The sequence below is a fragment of the Trichosurus vulpecula genome, chromosome 8, assembly GCF_011100635.1.
Source record: "Trichosurus vulpecula isolate mTriVul1 chromosome 8, mTriVul1.pri, whole genome shotgun sequence".
In the NCBI taxonomy this organism is placed as follows: Eukaryota; Metazoa; Chordata; class Mammalia; order Diprotodontia; family Phalangeridae; genus Trichosurus; species Trichosurus vulpecula.
In genome coordinates, this window is record NC_050580.1 from 171,127,390 (window position 1) to 171,144,031 (window position 16,642).

Sequence of the window (16,642 nt, forward strand, 5' to 3'; positions counted from 1 at the left end):
AATACTGACAATGGGTGAGAATTCTAGGCTTGTGGCTTACGATGTGCAAGAGATAAACGTGTGTCCATATGCCACTGGTGAATACATTGCTGCTCTGTTTACCTTTAAAAAATGGTGGGGAACAGAATTATGCCATGCCACAATTATGCAATGAAAGGTTATAAACCAATTTTTGGACTGAAAAAAAAACCAGGGGGCAACGATTATACAATCCCAACAATTATGCGGTAAAATACAGTATCCTAGCTAAATAGGTAAGAGACATCACCAGAAAGTTGTTCACCAGGTAAGAAATTTTTGTGGCTGAAGGGATCCTTCAAATGTACAGGAATTCCAAATGGCCCTTACTTTTTTGTGGGTCCCGTTTAGCTCCTGAGGAAGAGATGGAAAAATTGAGTTGGGAGTAAGACAGAGGGTGACATGGTTCTTAGACTTCCTGCTGTCATTTTAATTGTCGATACCCAGACTGCACAACAAACAACCAATGAGTTGACACATGGTTGAAGGAGTAGTTTGCCCTTTTCTTCTCCAGCTCATTTTACGGATGAAGAAACTGAGGCAAACAAGGTTAAGTGACTTGTTCACATAGCTAGGAAGTGTCTAAGGCCAAATTTGAACTCAGGAGGATGTCTTCTGACTCCAGGCCTGGCACCCTATTTCTACCTCCACACATATTTCTCCCTCAAATATGTTTAAAATCTCTTAGGAATCATTATTTGCTGTTTCCCCAGACTTACTCACACATTGAACTCACACCTAGGCCTTAAAATTTAATGTAGAAGCTTCCACACTGAATAAATGTTGTTTGTCTGACCTTTCCCTCTTCAACCCAAGTATCATTGTTTTCACCCCTCCTCCAAATCCATGTTCCTCATTCCACTCCTATAGGCCAATATCTCTTTCTCTTCACCCTGCTATCTAGGATTCGTCCTCCTATTCTATCCTGCCTGCCACTTCCACACTCTCTTCATTTTCTATCTCCCTCTACCATTTATTTCTTGAGGGTCACAGTGGCAGCCACCAGCATTTTAAGGGTTCCAAGAAGAGTTTCCAGATTTCTCCAGTGTTTTCAGATTTAAGGATCCTGTATAGTTCTCCTAGGAACTACTCTTGGCTCCCTGCAATATCCCATTGCCCTGTTGTTACTGCTTCCACTATTGATAGGCTAGGGAGTACAGGAGACAGCACCCTGGTCTCAGAATTAGAAAACATGTTCTGCCAATAACTACCTCAGGCAAGTCCATTGGAAAGAGTTAACAATGGGCATAGCTTTGAGGAGTGCTCCCCAAGGCCACCAATAAATAAGAAAACCTCTCTTAAACTGATTTTGGGAAGAGGAGATCAGTGACGAATGCAGGCAGTAGAACCTAGGTCCTAGAGGAAGAATACCTTTGTGAAGCTAACTTCTGCCCAGAGGTGAAAGAAGGCATATTAGTAACCTCATAATGAGGGTAAGCAAAGACAGAGGCAAGACAAGGGAAGGAAGTGTTGGAATGACAGTTGAGGAGGAGTCATCTATACCTTGACACATTGTGGGGATGGGAAGAGAAGAATGAAGTTTAATGAATTTGATGTCCTGTATTTAGATTCTAAGTCAGAATGAAGCCATGCTAGTAGCTCTATGAGCTGTCTCCCATAGTTACTTGCCAGAGCAATGTAGAGGTGCACTAGAGGCCCCCAACTTACCCTGACTAGCTCTCTGTGGGATGTGGGCAGGGATGTGCAGGTAAACATTTATCAGAGTGCCAAAATATCTAATATCAAGAACCATTCCCCCATTAGACAAGTGATCAGGGGACATGAACAGTTTTCAAAGAAGTACAAACTATAAATGTAGAAATCCAAAATTTCTTATGATTACTATCTGTATGACCTTGGAGGAGTAGCTTAAGCTCTTTGGTTCTCTGTTTGTCCATCTATAGATGGTCTTATCTCTTTTTCTGCTCCTTCTTTTTCTCTTTTTCTGACCTCATTAACATGAAATCAGTAAAACTGCTATTTCCCATGTTGACCATAGCATCATTTAGGTCTGCCACATTTCGTGACTTGTTTCTAACATTATTTTTGACATATTATATTCTAACATATATATTTTTATATTTATATATTCTGACATATATCATATATTTATTTCTATATTCTATATATATTCTGACATATGTCATATATTTATATATTCTGTATATATTTTATATTTCGGTGTAGATGAATATGACATGCTATTAATCATTTAAAGAAGGTGAAATATAAAGTTCTAAATGGTCTCTGATTAAATTACAGAATCTTGCTATTTTAAGTTGGAAGGTACCCTTGAGAATCCTTACTATAACAGACTTAACAAATGGGCATAAAGCCTTGCTTGAATAACTCCAATGAGTAGGTACCTACCCCTTCCCAGGGAAGCTCATTCCACTTTTAGAAAGCTTTAATTGTTAGTACTTTTTTTCCTGATATCAAATCTAAATTTTCCTCTTTACAACTTCTTATTACTTCTGATTCATCCTTCAGGAGCCAAAGAGAACAAGTTTAATCCTCTTGACAGACTTTTAAATACTTGAAAGCATAGCTATCATGCCTCTCCCTACTGGTCTTCTTTTCTCCAGGCTAAACATCCCCAGTTTTTCAACAAATTCTTCTATGACATGGACTCCATGCCCTTCAACAACCCAGTTGCTTTTCTCTGGACATCTCCAGCTTTTCAACATCTTTCTTAAATTATAGTAACTAAAACCAAACCCAATATTCCAGATGTGGTCTGATTGGGGTACAGTATAGAGGAACTGTCATCTTTTTCTGACTTCTGTTAAAATTCCCAAATTTGAAATTTATTAGGCCTCATCAGACTAGATGAAATAAGATGCTACTGAAAGTTCTTGGGCAGGGGCATGCTACAGTGAGATCTGTGCTATAGGAAAATTATTTTGGCAATTGTGTGAAAGAATGATTGGGAAGGGGAGAACTGAAAGCTGGGAGAATGGGTAGGAAGCTGTTTAAGACTAAGTGGCAATCTGAGAGTATGCAAAAGGTTATGAGAGTAGAATGAAGGTTTGGCAACTGATCAGAACCTTGGACAAGTCATGGCACATCCTGAGGCTGCAGTTCCAAGTCTAGTTTGAGGAGAGCTAGACAAGAATGTTATTGAAAGTTCCTTTAAGGTCTAACATTCTACTAGTCTAGCACTTCTCAGGAATACTTTCTTTCAGTGTTTGGCATTACATTTCCATTGAAATGTAAATGGGGTACATGAAATGTTTTTAAGTTTTGTTTTTTAGTTAAATTTTAATTTTGTGTTATATTGGCTTATAGTCCATCCAGTGTATGCAAGATACCCTTCCTCTTCTCCAGAATATGCATAGGCACAAGAATTTGTATATGTGTATGGAAATGTATGTATGTAGGGATATATATGTGTGTGTGTGGATGGCATACACACACATATATAATCTGTTTATATAAACATATATCTGCATACATGGACATATGTATGTGTGTGAATATGTGTGTGTGAAAGGATAATGAGGGTCAACAGATGGCAGGACAGGTGGATAGTCAGTTATAGGAGGTAAGTGGAGTATCCTGTTTGGTATATCTTAGCAAGTTTTATACAGAAAATCAAAGCTAATCTCTTTGGCCTTGTGTTCCATAATGTTTCATCAGTTTTCTTCTCTCCCCCTTAGATTTAAATCTCTCAACTTCTCTAAAAGACTCTCTACTCTAAACAAGTTAATATGCTAACTGCTTGTCTTCCTTTGGGTATTATTTGCTTATTTTCTATCTCTGTGCCTTTGTATTTGTCATTGGCAAAACCCACAGGAAACCCTTCTCATTTCTTCAGCTTTTGAGTCCTCCACATTCTGGCTGCAACCTAGCTCTCAAACTATAGCTTCTTCTACAGGGTGTCTCAAAAGTCTTAATGCAATTTTAAGCTTTAATGACTTAAAACTGTACTAAGACATCCTATAGTTTTCTACAAGAGCCCTCCAGTAAATTCAATTCAACAAGCATTTATTAATCACCTACTATATGCACTTGGGGGTACAAAAACAAAGCAAAAAAAGAAGTCTTTGCCCTTATATTCTACCAAGGGATACAATTTTTACATGAAGAACAAAATATGATTTTCTTGTATTAGATTTCTTATAGTATATAACATATTATATTAATATTATGCATGTTATACATAACATAATTTAAAACAATATAATTTAATTATATATGACACATACTTATTTGGTTATAACATATAAAATTATGTTATATGTTATACATTATCATCTATAGTATGTTCTTATATATAATTTCTCATATTAAATATAGAGAACACTAACAACCAAGAGTACCAGGAAAGGCTTCTGGTTGGTGGTACATGAGCTAAAATTTAAGGAAGCTAAAAATTCTAAGAGACAGAGTGAGAAGGGAGTGCATTCCAGGTATATACAATTTGGTGTATAATTCAATTCAAAACATATTATGTGAGTGATAAAGTATTTATTTAGCACTTACTGTGTATAAAGCATAATATTGAGAATACAAATAGAATATTAAGACAGTTCTTGCTTTCAAAGACTTCATATTATAATAGAAGGAGATAACACATATATGAGGTTTTAGCAGTGGGGCAGATGGAGAGAGTTACTTAGGGTACAGTGGCAAGACACTCAGTAATTTATCTTTTGTATCATTTCCATTAATAAAATCATTTCTGCTTCTGCAGTTCTTGGGGCATTGGGGCCCAATGGTGACAGTTGATATAAGCAGTGGTGGGCATGGGCCCCCTCTCCACATGAGTTGCTCCCCTTAATGCTGACTTAGGGGTTTGGCTGGCAACAAGTAGCTTTGCTACTCTCAGGGACATTGAGCCCAGGGTTGTGGGCTGCCTTCATCACAGGGGTGGTTGTGGTGGTTGATGCAGTGTAGCATGGTTTGACCCACCTAGCACATCCCTCCTCTTATCTCTCCCTCAGGACACCTTGCTGCCAGCCCTAGTGGTGGCAGTAGGTGTAATGGTAGCATGGATGGTATTAGGGATGATAGGGAGCCTCCCCTACAGGAATTCCTCCCCTGGATCATTGCTGTGGAGTCAGAGTAGAGGCAGAGCTGATGGCCTGGGGAGCACTGCTATTTCCAGGGTGTCCATACTTGCCCATCAGTGCCCACCTATCATGTGTCTGTGCCAGGCACTGGAAAGACACAAAGGCAGTGATGGGGTACAGTCTCTGGGAGCCCCCTTGAACCCTCCTTGAATCTTCCCACTTCATGAGGCTTTTGCCTGAGGCCATAAGCCTTTCATTATTGCTAGGCCCAAATCTCTGGTTACTCTTAACCTAGCCTAGCCCTCCATTGTCCAGCTACTTCCCACCCTTGATCCTATTAAAATATCTAGGACCAAATCCCTTGCCCTTAAACTAGCCTAGCCCTCCATTGTCTGTCATCTCCAGGTAGCCTTCAGTTATTTTCCACCCTTAATCCCATTCCTGGAGTCTGACCTCTAGTCACCCCAGTCCCATCTAGATCCTCCTTAGACTCCTCCTAAACCCCTCCTCCCATCACCCCAGAACCACCCCTAGATCTCTCCCACAGCCTTTCTGTATATAAGCTCCGTCTTGCCCCTATGAAGGTGCTCAGATTCAATCTAGCGAGGAGATTGAATTTGGCCAGCTTGTGAAAACAAGCATGGTGAAATTTCTTAAGACTCTACCCAATATAGCGAATCGTTAATAAACTGTTTTTTTTCTGGCTGTAAGAAGGCTTGGGTTGAATTCATTCAGCAGGACCCAGTGTGTTAGTATTTTGGGGTCTCAAGCACCCCTAACCTAATCATGTGATTCCCTGACCTCATCAGTAGGAAAAGGAATGGTGAGTTTGGGGTATAGCAAATAGACAAATTTGGCTGGAACACAGGATGAATGAGGGGGAGTAAGGTGAAATTATTATGGAAAGATAGGCTGGATCAGTACGTTGAGATGTTAAGACACTGTAGTGTTTGTTATGGGACTGTTAAGTGGCACAATAGAGTTCAAATCTGGCCTCAAATATTTACTAGCTGTGTGACCCAGGCAAGTCACTTAACTCTGTTTGCCCCACTTTTCTCATCTGTAAAATGAGCTGAAGAAGGAAATGGCAAACCATTCCAGTACATTTGCCAAGAAAACCCCAAATGGGGTCACAAAAAGTTGGGTATGACTGAAGATGACTATTAAAAAAAGTATTTGTTGTCCAATTCATTTGCTTGGTTCATAGCATGAATGGCAGTATATTGAATCTACCTCTTGCCTTTAGACTGAGAACTGTGCCTCCTACTTTTTATTTCCAGAGATCAGTGCACAGTTGCACATGATCAGCAAAGGCGATATCAGCATTATGGAGGATCTTATGTGCAGGCCAAGGAAAGAGAGAAACTTTACCACTAGTCAAGTCTCCTGGATGTTTCTATTGGTGGATTACTTTGAGCCAATTTCATTGAGTCCTCGAATACTGCAGTGTCTTCTGAGATCCATAATTACTCAGAAAAAGTTTAGCCTAGCTATCCTCACAGAAAAAAAAAAGTTGAAAAATATCTATCATCCAGACTGTGAAATGCAGTTGGTGGGCCATCCAAAGAATGAATCCATCTGTATATCTATCTGGGACAGATACTAAAAATACACAATGAACTAAGCCCAGGGTGAAAGAAGAAGAGGAAAGTATACCAGATTACCTTTGGAGAATTGCAAAGTTCTGTCAATGACCCTAAACTTCTCCCCTGAAACAATATTAATATTAGTATTCTTTATTGTTCCTGAAAGTCATGGAATGCTAACCTCCAAGAATTAAAGTTAAGGGTGACTCAAAGGGCAATAAAGAGGAGTATGGCAGATATGACCAGGTTGCAGTACATTATAAGACAAAAAAGAATTGGTGTAAAGCATGCCAATTGGGAGATGTATAATAAGAAAAAAAGATGGCCTGCTCCCACAGCAAAAGTAAGGGAAAATTAACGTAAACGTGCATGCACGTGCACATGCAGGAGTGTGTGTATGTGTAAAAAATTATGGGGCTTGGACAAGACACACATAGGTTGGTCAGACATGAATAGGCTGTGATCTGCATCTTTAAAGAAAGTGTACCCACAACAATGAGATCTCAGAATTGTCAAAGTATTTGGTTAAGCACAGTGACTACTTTGTATGAGGTAGGTTAGGTACTCAATAAAGATGTTTGTTGTTGGCAGTTGTCCTTGGACCTACATAGGTTTGCAAAAGACTGACCAAGAGGCTGAAAACCCTTTGTATTTTTCAAGTCTGGTTCTTCAGTTAGAGATACAACCGGACTGCACAAAATACTGGTGGCCATGAATCTTCATTCCCATTATGAGCAGCGACAACAAATTTCCATATGAATCTAAATATTCCTTCCTTCCCTTAAAGAATGAAGATAAAATTAATCTCCTTCCAAGAAAGTGACTCTAATCATTTACAAAAGCAGCGTAGTGTGAGGAAAAGAGCGCTAAATTAGCAGTCAGAAGAGGATCTGATACAGTCTAGCTGTGTTATCAATAAATCGATTAATCAATAAGCACTTATTAGCACACACAACACTCCAGGGCTTTGGGAATGCTGCCCTCAAGGAGTCTACATTCTGTCCTGGAAAACCACATGGACAAGTAAGTCCCTTTAGTTCTCTGAATCTCATTTGCGAAAAGGTTGAAACCATAGGACTTAAAAACTACACTTAGACTTTGGGTGTCTAGGTAACCTATCAACCCGCCCCTCCTGCGAGCAGGCTCCGATTGGCTTACGCCTCCACCAATGGTCGAGCGACCTGAATTTCCCGCCAGCTCTGGCGCCCGCTTTCAAACAGCTCCACATTCGCAACCGCGAGTGGTTCTGCAACCTAGCTTGGAAGAAGTCGCACGCTGGACCTCCAAGTCCCGCCCCCAAAAGAACTTAGACCCGCCTACCTTCGGGCTTTCTGCTCGTCGATTGCAGGAGTCCACCGCTCCTCAAACTTCCTCACTTCGAGTTCGGTTGTAACGAGGAAGCAGCGGCGTAGGTTTGTGTTGTGTGGAGGGGCACGGCTGGAAGGGGTCCCTTGCTCTAGTGTTCCAGTACCCCCGCAGCTACGGCAGCGGCGGAGACCACGGGCCCCGGTGAGAGCTTCGATTTTTGCTTCTTGGGGCGGCGGCAGCGGGTGGGGAAGGGGGTGGGGACGCGCTCCGCGCGGCTTCCTCGCCGGGGGACCCTCGGGCCACTGAGCTCTAGCCTCCTTTCAGTCTCTTCAGCCCAAACCCGGCAGGTGCCCCTTCTCCCCAGCCCGGGTCCGGCCCGAGCCCGCGGCCTGGTCCGTCGCTCGCAGGGCTCGGCATCGCCGGGTGCCTGGATTCTGGAATTGTCAAGGCCCAGGTTCTGGCGGCCCGGCCCGATGGCAAAGCCAACGCCCCAGCCGCGGGGTTGGGTGCGCCTGTCCGGCCTGCCCTTGACCCTGGTCCGCCTCCCTGGCTGGTCGGCTTTGGACCAAACATAGACATGCCCGCCCTTCTTGGTGCTAGAGGGGTGGGGGACACTTTTAAAGGAGGTCCACCGAGTGAAGACCTCCCCGGCCATGTCCTTGACCCCTTGGGCCCTGTGCCCCAGCCTGCCCCTCTGGCTGGTCCACTGCGGGACCACATTTAGAAGTGCTCCTCCTTCTTGGCCCTCGGGACACTTCTGGAGGAGAGCCACCGCGTGAGGACCTAGAGTGTCCAAGCCTAGCACCCACAGTGACTGCCCCGGGGATAGCGGTGTGTCTCTGTCTCTCTGTCTGTCTCCCTCATATATAGTCTCTTCTCCCTGGCCTCTACTCAAGGGAGACTTGAGTTCAAATCCCATCTCTAAACCCTCCTGGCATTGTGACCCTGAGCAAGTCACTTAATTAAATTCCCAACTAACTCTCTTAAGAGTGAATAATGCTCAACGTGCATTGTTGGAACATATTTCCCTCCCAGGAAGTTCCCAATATCAGTGAAATCATCTTATTCTTGAACTGTATAGAGCGAAAAAGACCTGTTTTTCAGGCGGTGGTGGTTGTTGAATCATTTAAGCTGAGTCTGACTCTTCCTGACCCCATTTCGTGTTTTCTTGGCAGAGAAACTCCAGTGGTTTGTCATTTCCTTCTCCAGCTCATTTTACAGATGAGAAAAGTGAGGCAAATAGGGTCAATTGACTCGTCCAGGGTCACATACTAGTAAGTAGCTGGTGTGGGATTTGAACCCAGGTCTTCCTGACTCCTGGCAGCTGTCTACTGCCTCTTTTTCTCAGCTTAAGCTCTTATCTTAGATATATACTAATGCTCTAACTTGCTTGTTAACTTTGGAGGCCCTGAATACTTTTTCTGGTGGACAATTTAACTTCACTTTTTCAAATGCCGAGGTTTTGATTTCATTCAGTTGCTTATTTGAACATCTCTTAAGCCTTAAAAATTGTTTTCTGTGCATTATTTCTTGACAGTTTTTTTTCAATTTTAAAGGCTGTTTGCTTTTGAATATTTTAAAAACTAAATTCATTATCTTGTACCTGATAAAAGTACTTGGTTAATCCATTGAATTTGGGGTCAGAAGAACTGAGTTCTAATCCTCTTGTTAACCTATGTGACCTTGGAAGAGTCACTTTCCTTCTCTGAGCTTTAGTTTTCTCATTAGTAGTAAATGCAGGGACTAGACTACATGACTTCTTTGCTTCCTTACAGCTCCACATCCATGATTGTAATAAACAACTACACATTCACCTTAAGTTATTGTAACTTACGTATAGCTGCCATTGGAAAACTACAGGGTGTTCCTAAAGTCTGGACACATAGGCAAAAAATGCATATTTTCAAAAAATGAAATGATTGAAATTTTCAACAACATTTTATTTAATTGGAATATTAACAAATAACATCTTCAATATGATTTCCATCATTTGTGATGCAAAGGTTGATGCGCTTTGCAGGATTCACATGCGATAACTCAATAACTCCACATTGCCATCAGTTTTAGCACATTCACTCTTGGAATATGAATTCATATGATGTCATTTGAAGTTGAAAATGTTATTTGTTAATAGTCCAATTAAATAAAATGTTGTTGAAAATTTCAGTCATTTCATTTCTTGAAAATAATGCATTTTTGCCTACGTATCCAAACTTTAGGAACACCCTGTAGTTTGATTCTTTTTGCTGTAATAGTTTGTCTTCATCTAAAAGAGTGAATGGATTTTAGAGGTTTTTACCCACTTTCTTAGCAGTTTTTGACATATTACAACCACAGGTGAGCCCTTTGTCTACTTTTTAATTATTATTTTTTTCTTTTTTTGGTGCTAGGTATGTATAGTAGTTCTTGCACTTGGCACTTGTAGAGAAGGGAATTAACATAATATGCCTGTGGGCCTTTCTGAATGTACTCTGCATAGAGTTGTATCAAATATTGAACCAAAGAGATGTGGAGATCAGAACTTGGAGCTCCATGGTAGGGGCCAAGCAAAAAGTGCCAGATAGAGTAAGACTAGGAACTGAGGATGGATCACACATACATAGTTTTATAGTGCCTCCCACCCTCAGTATTTAACCCAACTCATGTTTGTCTTTTTCCTGTACTACCTTACATTTGCACAGTGTTGCAGAAAACAAAAGCATTTTCTTATTTTTCTCTTTTGATCCCTACAACAACTGAATAGGCAAAGCATCCTGTTTTATAGATGCAGAAAATAAAATTAGAGAACTTGTGACTTAACCAAGATGATACAACTAGCTAGGACCAGACATATGTCTTTCATGTAGCTAGTGATATAGCAGAACTGTTTATACATATGACAGATGGTAGCTCACATCTATATCCAGAAACAGCTTTGTACTTTTTAGATTTTGAGACAGTCATTTAAATTTTGGGCCACATTTTCTTCTTTTGTAAAGTAAAGGGATTGGGTATGACAGTCTCTAAGGCAATTTCCTTTAGACTCATTGCAAACTTTCTCATAGACTGTTTCACCTGAAATAGGAGTATATTTTGAAGTAGAATTTACAAGTCTTTCTTTGTTACTCATTTATCTAATGCCTTTAAAGAATATTATTGCTTCCCTTAAGGAAAGTTTGTACTGGTCATTTACACTGATTCCCATTTTATTTGTTCATCCTTCCTACCATGGTCATCTCTGATAAAACCTAACTCCTTTCTAAGTGATACGTGACATTACATTTGGCCAAAAATATTTTGGTCATTTTCTTTGACTTCTGTCTTCCTTGTTTTGCTGTTTAAGTTACAGTTAATTCTGTCAGTATGTTTCATAAATAAGGCTTGAAGGTTGACTCAGAAAGCTTATGTGCATGCAAAAATGTTCACTGACATACAACCTGTCCTTGTCAGTCTGTTCAGTCTTTGATTAGTCCCTTCATGATGCTTCTCTTGTCACTAGAATGGTATATGGTTAAGAGAATACCAATCCCTGTCTAAACTGTGGACACTGAGACCTAATCTTGAAAACTTAAGTGGAAGGGAGAAGCAGAGATTATTTAATTTCCTTATAGAGTGAGGGTTCTTAACCTAGTGTCTGTGAACTTGTTATTTACATATTTTGACAGCTATTTCAATATAATCAATTTCTTTTGTAATCCTATGTATTTTATTTTATGTATTTAAAAATATTATCCTGAGAAGGGGCTGGTGGACTCTACCAGACTTCCACAGGGGTACTTGACACACAAAAAGTTAAGAACCCCTGGTCTAGAGGCAGCTGGGTGTGTATTGGAAAGAATTAGAGAGACACCCAATTTTGAACCTTGCCACTTATTAGCAATATGACCTTAGATAAGTCATTCAATCCTTTCTGGCCTAGGTTTTCTCATCATACCCACCTTACAGAGTTGTTTTGAGGATAAAATGAAATATGTGTATAAAAACACTTTGTAAACCATAAAGTGTTATGCAAATATTGTTATTAAGGCTTTTGGCCTGATTTTGTCTCATGGCATGTGCTAATTTTAGTGACTAATTAAAAATATACACTTTTAAAGTTATTGAATCCAAAGAATTTTAGAACTTAAAAGGAACCATACAGATTAAGTTCAACTCTCTTATTTTACAGATGACAACAGACCCAGAGAATTGAAGTTAAGTTTTGCCCAAGATTATACAGCTATTTGGTTGTACAAATAAGTTTAGAATTCTGATTCCCAATCCAGTCTTTCTTCTACTTCATACAACTGCTTGCAAGTCTCTTTCAAGTTCATGATTTTAAAGGAACTGTTCTTAATGAGGGAATTAATTAATGGGGAAATTTGCTGGGTTGGTTGTATGAGGACTTTTGCACACACCTTAGGTTTCAATACTATATAATTTGGAGTTGGGATGTCTAATTATTTTATTGATACTGATTTATATGATAGAGAAGTCCACCAAGGTGGTTGTCTTTTATGATTTGATACCACCAAACAAGAAACCAGTTAATCAAACATCACAGGTTGTTCCTAGCTAGTTCCAGGAAGACTCTGGAAGTTGGAAAAAAAAATGATTTATAGCCATTTTGCAAGAGGGAAGTATTTTGAACACTTGGTGTACCACCTGAGGATTCAGTCTTCAACAGTTACCAGAAATAAAGTTCTTTACTACAGTACAATATCCTTTGGGTTTTATGTTTTTTTTTTCTTGTGCTTCAAAATGGTAGTAAAAGGAATAAGTTAGAAACTCAGAAGAGGATAAAAATTTTGTTAATATTAAGAAGAATAAAATTTCTGGAAGCCTAGCAAGCACGCCTTGCTGTTTGTCAAGATTATTCAGGGCTTTCGAGTCTTTGAAGTTTGCAAAATTGGGATACTTTTAGTAATAATTCAAATCATTAGCAACTTTGTGACTATAGTTGAAAATCTATCCTTTGTCTTTTTTCTTATGTTACAGTTCTTAATATCTTAAGAGTTATTGTCACTTTTGGAATTGACCTCTCCATAGCTGCCAGAACTTCTAAGTGGTCAGTTTTGTTTCCTTTGGGTGCTAGAACCTGAGTTTATTAAATTTTGGAGCAGCACATTTGTTACTTGCAAGAGGACTCTGATATATGGAAATTGCCAGAACTTGAATGGTAGAAACTACTAACATACAAATTAGGATTGCTTTTTAAAAATTAATTTTTATTGATAGCTTTTAAAAAATCTATCATCTGTATTTCCCACTATTTCTCTTTTCCTCCTCCCCCTCCTAAGGAGCTATCCCTTATTAACAAAAAATGGGGGAAAACAGTTCCACAAAAATAACCCATCACTTCAATATTATATGTAACATTGGGGCTGATTTAAAAAAATATCAAATTGTAATAATCATAATGCTTATCTTTTTTTTTAATGCTTATCTTAATATGAAATGTTTAAAAGTTCCTTATAATAGGTTTTTATTTAGATGGTTGATTTTTGAAAAACTTTGTATATTTGCCCCAGTGCTTGCCAGTAATTTTTGGTTTTGACTTTTTGTTTTTGTAAGGGTTTTTTAAGGTTATAAGTGAGATTTTAAAATAAAATACTCATGCTGAAAGTAAATCATAGTTATCATCCTTCTCCAAAAACCTGTTCTTCCTTTTAACATCATTTCTGTATGTTGCCCTACTATTCACTTATTCTCCCACATCCAAAACTTTGGTCTTATCTTGGATTCTTCTACCTCTCTTGGCCCTCACATCCAGTAAATTGCTAGGTTTTACTGATCCTGCCTCTGCTTTATTTCTTTCATTTGTCTTGTCCTGTACTAGTAGATGTCTTCATTACCACCTTTTTAGACTATTGCTGAAGCCTTCTAACAGCTCTTCTCACCTCCATTTCTTTTAATTCTCTGGGCTTCTTTATGAATAACACCTGGTCTTAATCTTTTCCTCCTTTAATGATTCCCCTTTACTCTTCTAATAATGTTCACTCTTCCCTGTCTAACACTGACTACAACCTCCCCTATGTGTTCTCTGTGGCCAGACCTGTGGGGGGCTACTCCTATCTCCACGACCTATATGTGTTCCCATCTCCATACCTTTACTCAAGCTCTTCCCTTTTCATGGAAGGTCTTTCCTGGCCAGTGTTGAATCCTTACTCATCCTTTAAAACTGTCCTCAATCCCTCAATCTGTGACCATGCCTAGGAAATCTCTTCTGATGTACTTAATTATTAAGGGTCTTTTTTCCTATCATGTTTCACAAAGCACTTTGCTTGTATCTCTCTTGTGCACTTATTGGATACTGTTTTGTACTACAATTATTTGTATTCCATATTTTATTAGATTATATGGCCCATGAGAGTGGGATTGTCTTACTAAATGTTTGTTGAATTTGGGGTTGAAAAACCTTCTTTTTCAGAAGGACCATGTCACTAGAATTTGGCAGTGTGATTCTTCAGACTGAAAATGACCAGGAGGAATATGGTCAAGAGGATTGTGCCAGAGAAAAAGAGGTAACAAGTCAACTCAAAAAGGACCCCTAAATCTATTATTTATTTTATTCTTATTTTCAGATGATAGTCATATTCTGTGACATTTTTGTAGAGAACTTCCTAGACATATAATCTCAGAGTTGGAAGCAACCAGAGGTCTCATAGATCCCCTTATGCCTAATCAGCCAACATGGCTGGAGAGGGGCGGCGGTTGGTGGGGCGGTGGTGTGGAGTCATATCCTGAGGCAAGCACACTATTCCACTTTTGGACAACCGTATTTTTTACAAACTTTTTTTCTTAAATTATATAAACTGGAATCTGTCCCTCTACAGCTTTATAGAAAGATAATTCTACCTTCAGGGACCATGTAAAACTGTTATAATCCCCCTCTTATGGGAGACACATGAAGATAGCAATTGTGTCTGAACTTTTGTGTATGCTGCCCGTTATCAAACTTGCATTGCAGTTTTTGAATCAACCTCACCATCTTGGTCATGTTACCCTGAATGTTTCTTCTGAAGATATGGGGTTCAGAACAACTCATTTCTTCAGATGTGTCATCTGACCAGGTCAAAGTTATTATGGATACCATGTTTCTATTGATACAGCCTAAGGATTGAATGAGCTCTTTTGACTGCTATATCTTCTTAACTTCGGTGAGCTTCATAAAAGTTCACTAAAAAAAATCTTAGGTCTTTCTTATGGTAATTGCCATTTCTTCCCTATGCTGGCAGCCCTTGTATGTTAGATTTCTTTTGAACCCAAGTAGGACTATGTATCTATCAATTAAATTTCATCTCATTAGATTTGGTTTTAGAGACTAATTCGTGCTAACTATCCCTTCTAGTTTTGAGGTGTTTGTGAATTTGAAATGTATGCTTCTTTCTAAGTTAATAATGTTGAACATTGAAGGCCCAAGTAATATTATTTTTGTAACTCTCCACTTGGGGCCTTCCTTAAATGCAGGACTAGTAAATTTTCTTTTTTTATTTCTTCCTACTCACAATATGAAATAGTAAAGTAAGAAACTACTGATATAAGAGAAATAATGGATTTCCCATTTTAAAAGACATGTGGAACTCTTTTTTGGACTGTCACTTTCTTTTTGAAGGAAAAAATAAAAAATTTAAGGCCAGTGCAATCAGATAACATTTTATTTGAGATCTAATTGAGAGGGTATTCATTTGTTTTTTATTCATGGTAAACTAAAAAGATGATTTTATTATAACAATTTTTGGTTTTGCTGTAAGGATTGGAAATAATTATTTTTTTACTTGGTTGACTGCTGTTTCATGCTGAACATTTTTAGACTTAGTAACTGTAAATGAGCCCAGAATGAGGAATGAAGTTCAAAATTGAACACTATATACACTTGACTATCAAAATCTTCCTCTGCAGGCCATATATGCAGAATAATGATTTCTAAATGTTCTCAATGTTCTCCATAGCTCTTAAGTGACAGAAGAGATAGTAGAGATAAATTGGGGATATTGCCATTGATGGCCTTCCTAACCTTTCCTCCATGTTTCTTCTCAAAACTGGATAATTGGCTAAAGATGACTCTTGCAGATTAGTTATCTTGAGTTAGTAATCCAATCTAAGAAAGGGGAGGGAGAGTGACCATGTGAGAAAGGAGTCTGACAAGAGTAGTAGCATTCATTAGAGAAAGTAGTTAGAGATATTGAGATGATTGGCCTGTTGGACAGAGGCTGCTGTTAAATATTGTGATGAAAATTAGCTACTTAGCTAGTGGCCTTCTAGGTCCTTGGGTGTGATTTTCTGACTGAGTCCAAGTTTTTTACAGAACAGATCCTTTTATTAAGGGGATTTATTCTGTAAAGTTTGGATTCAGTCAAAGGGCTGTACTTGAGGACTTAGAGGGCCACAGGTGGCCTTGAGGCTACAGGTCCTCCACTCCTGAACTAGACTTTAGGATTCTGTCAGTAGAAACATTTTACTACATTGCATTTTGTTATTATGTCCTGTGATTTACCCAAAGAGAATCTTGGAATTTTTTTAGGGCTCTGCTGGCCAGCAGCAGGTGTGATGAAAAGGGTGTTGGGTTTAGTGTCAGGAACTGGTACAATCTTACTGTGCTGCTTCTGTTGCTTATTACCTAATGTCACGTTGGGCAAGACACTTGGTCCATCTGGACCTCAAGTTTCTTCATCTCTAAAATGAGGGGATTGGACTAGATGGCCTATGGTGCCTTCTAACTCCCCAAGTCACTGACCTTTGATGAACAACATCTTG

At 39.1% G+C, this 16,642-nt stretch overlaps 1 protein-coding gene across 1 annotated transcript in view; it reads left to right on the forward strand.

Annotated features, from left to right (window-relative positions):
- The first annotated feature begins 7,993 nt into the window (after positions 1-7,993).
- CEP152 (centrosomal protein 152) overlaps positions 7,994-16,642 on the forward strand; it is a 97,541-nt gene continuing 88,892 nt past the window's right edge. Inside the window, exons 1-2 of the mRNA XM_036737058.1 lie at positions 7,994-8,128; positions 14,316-14,409. Of these exons, the coding sequence (XP_036592953.1) occupies positions 14,323-14,409 (87 nt within the window). The 5' untranslated portion in view covers positions 7,994-8,128; positions 14,316-14,322. The remainder of the gene's footprint in view (positions 8,129-14,315; positions 14,410-16,642) is intronic.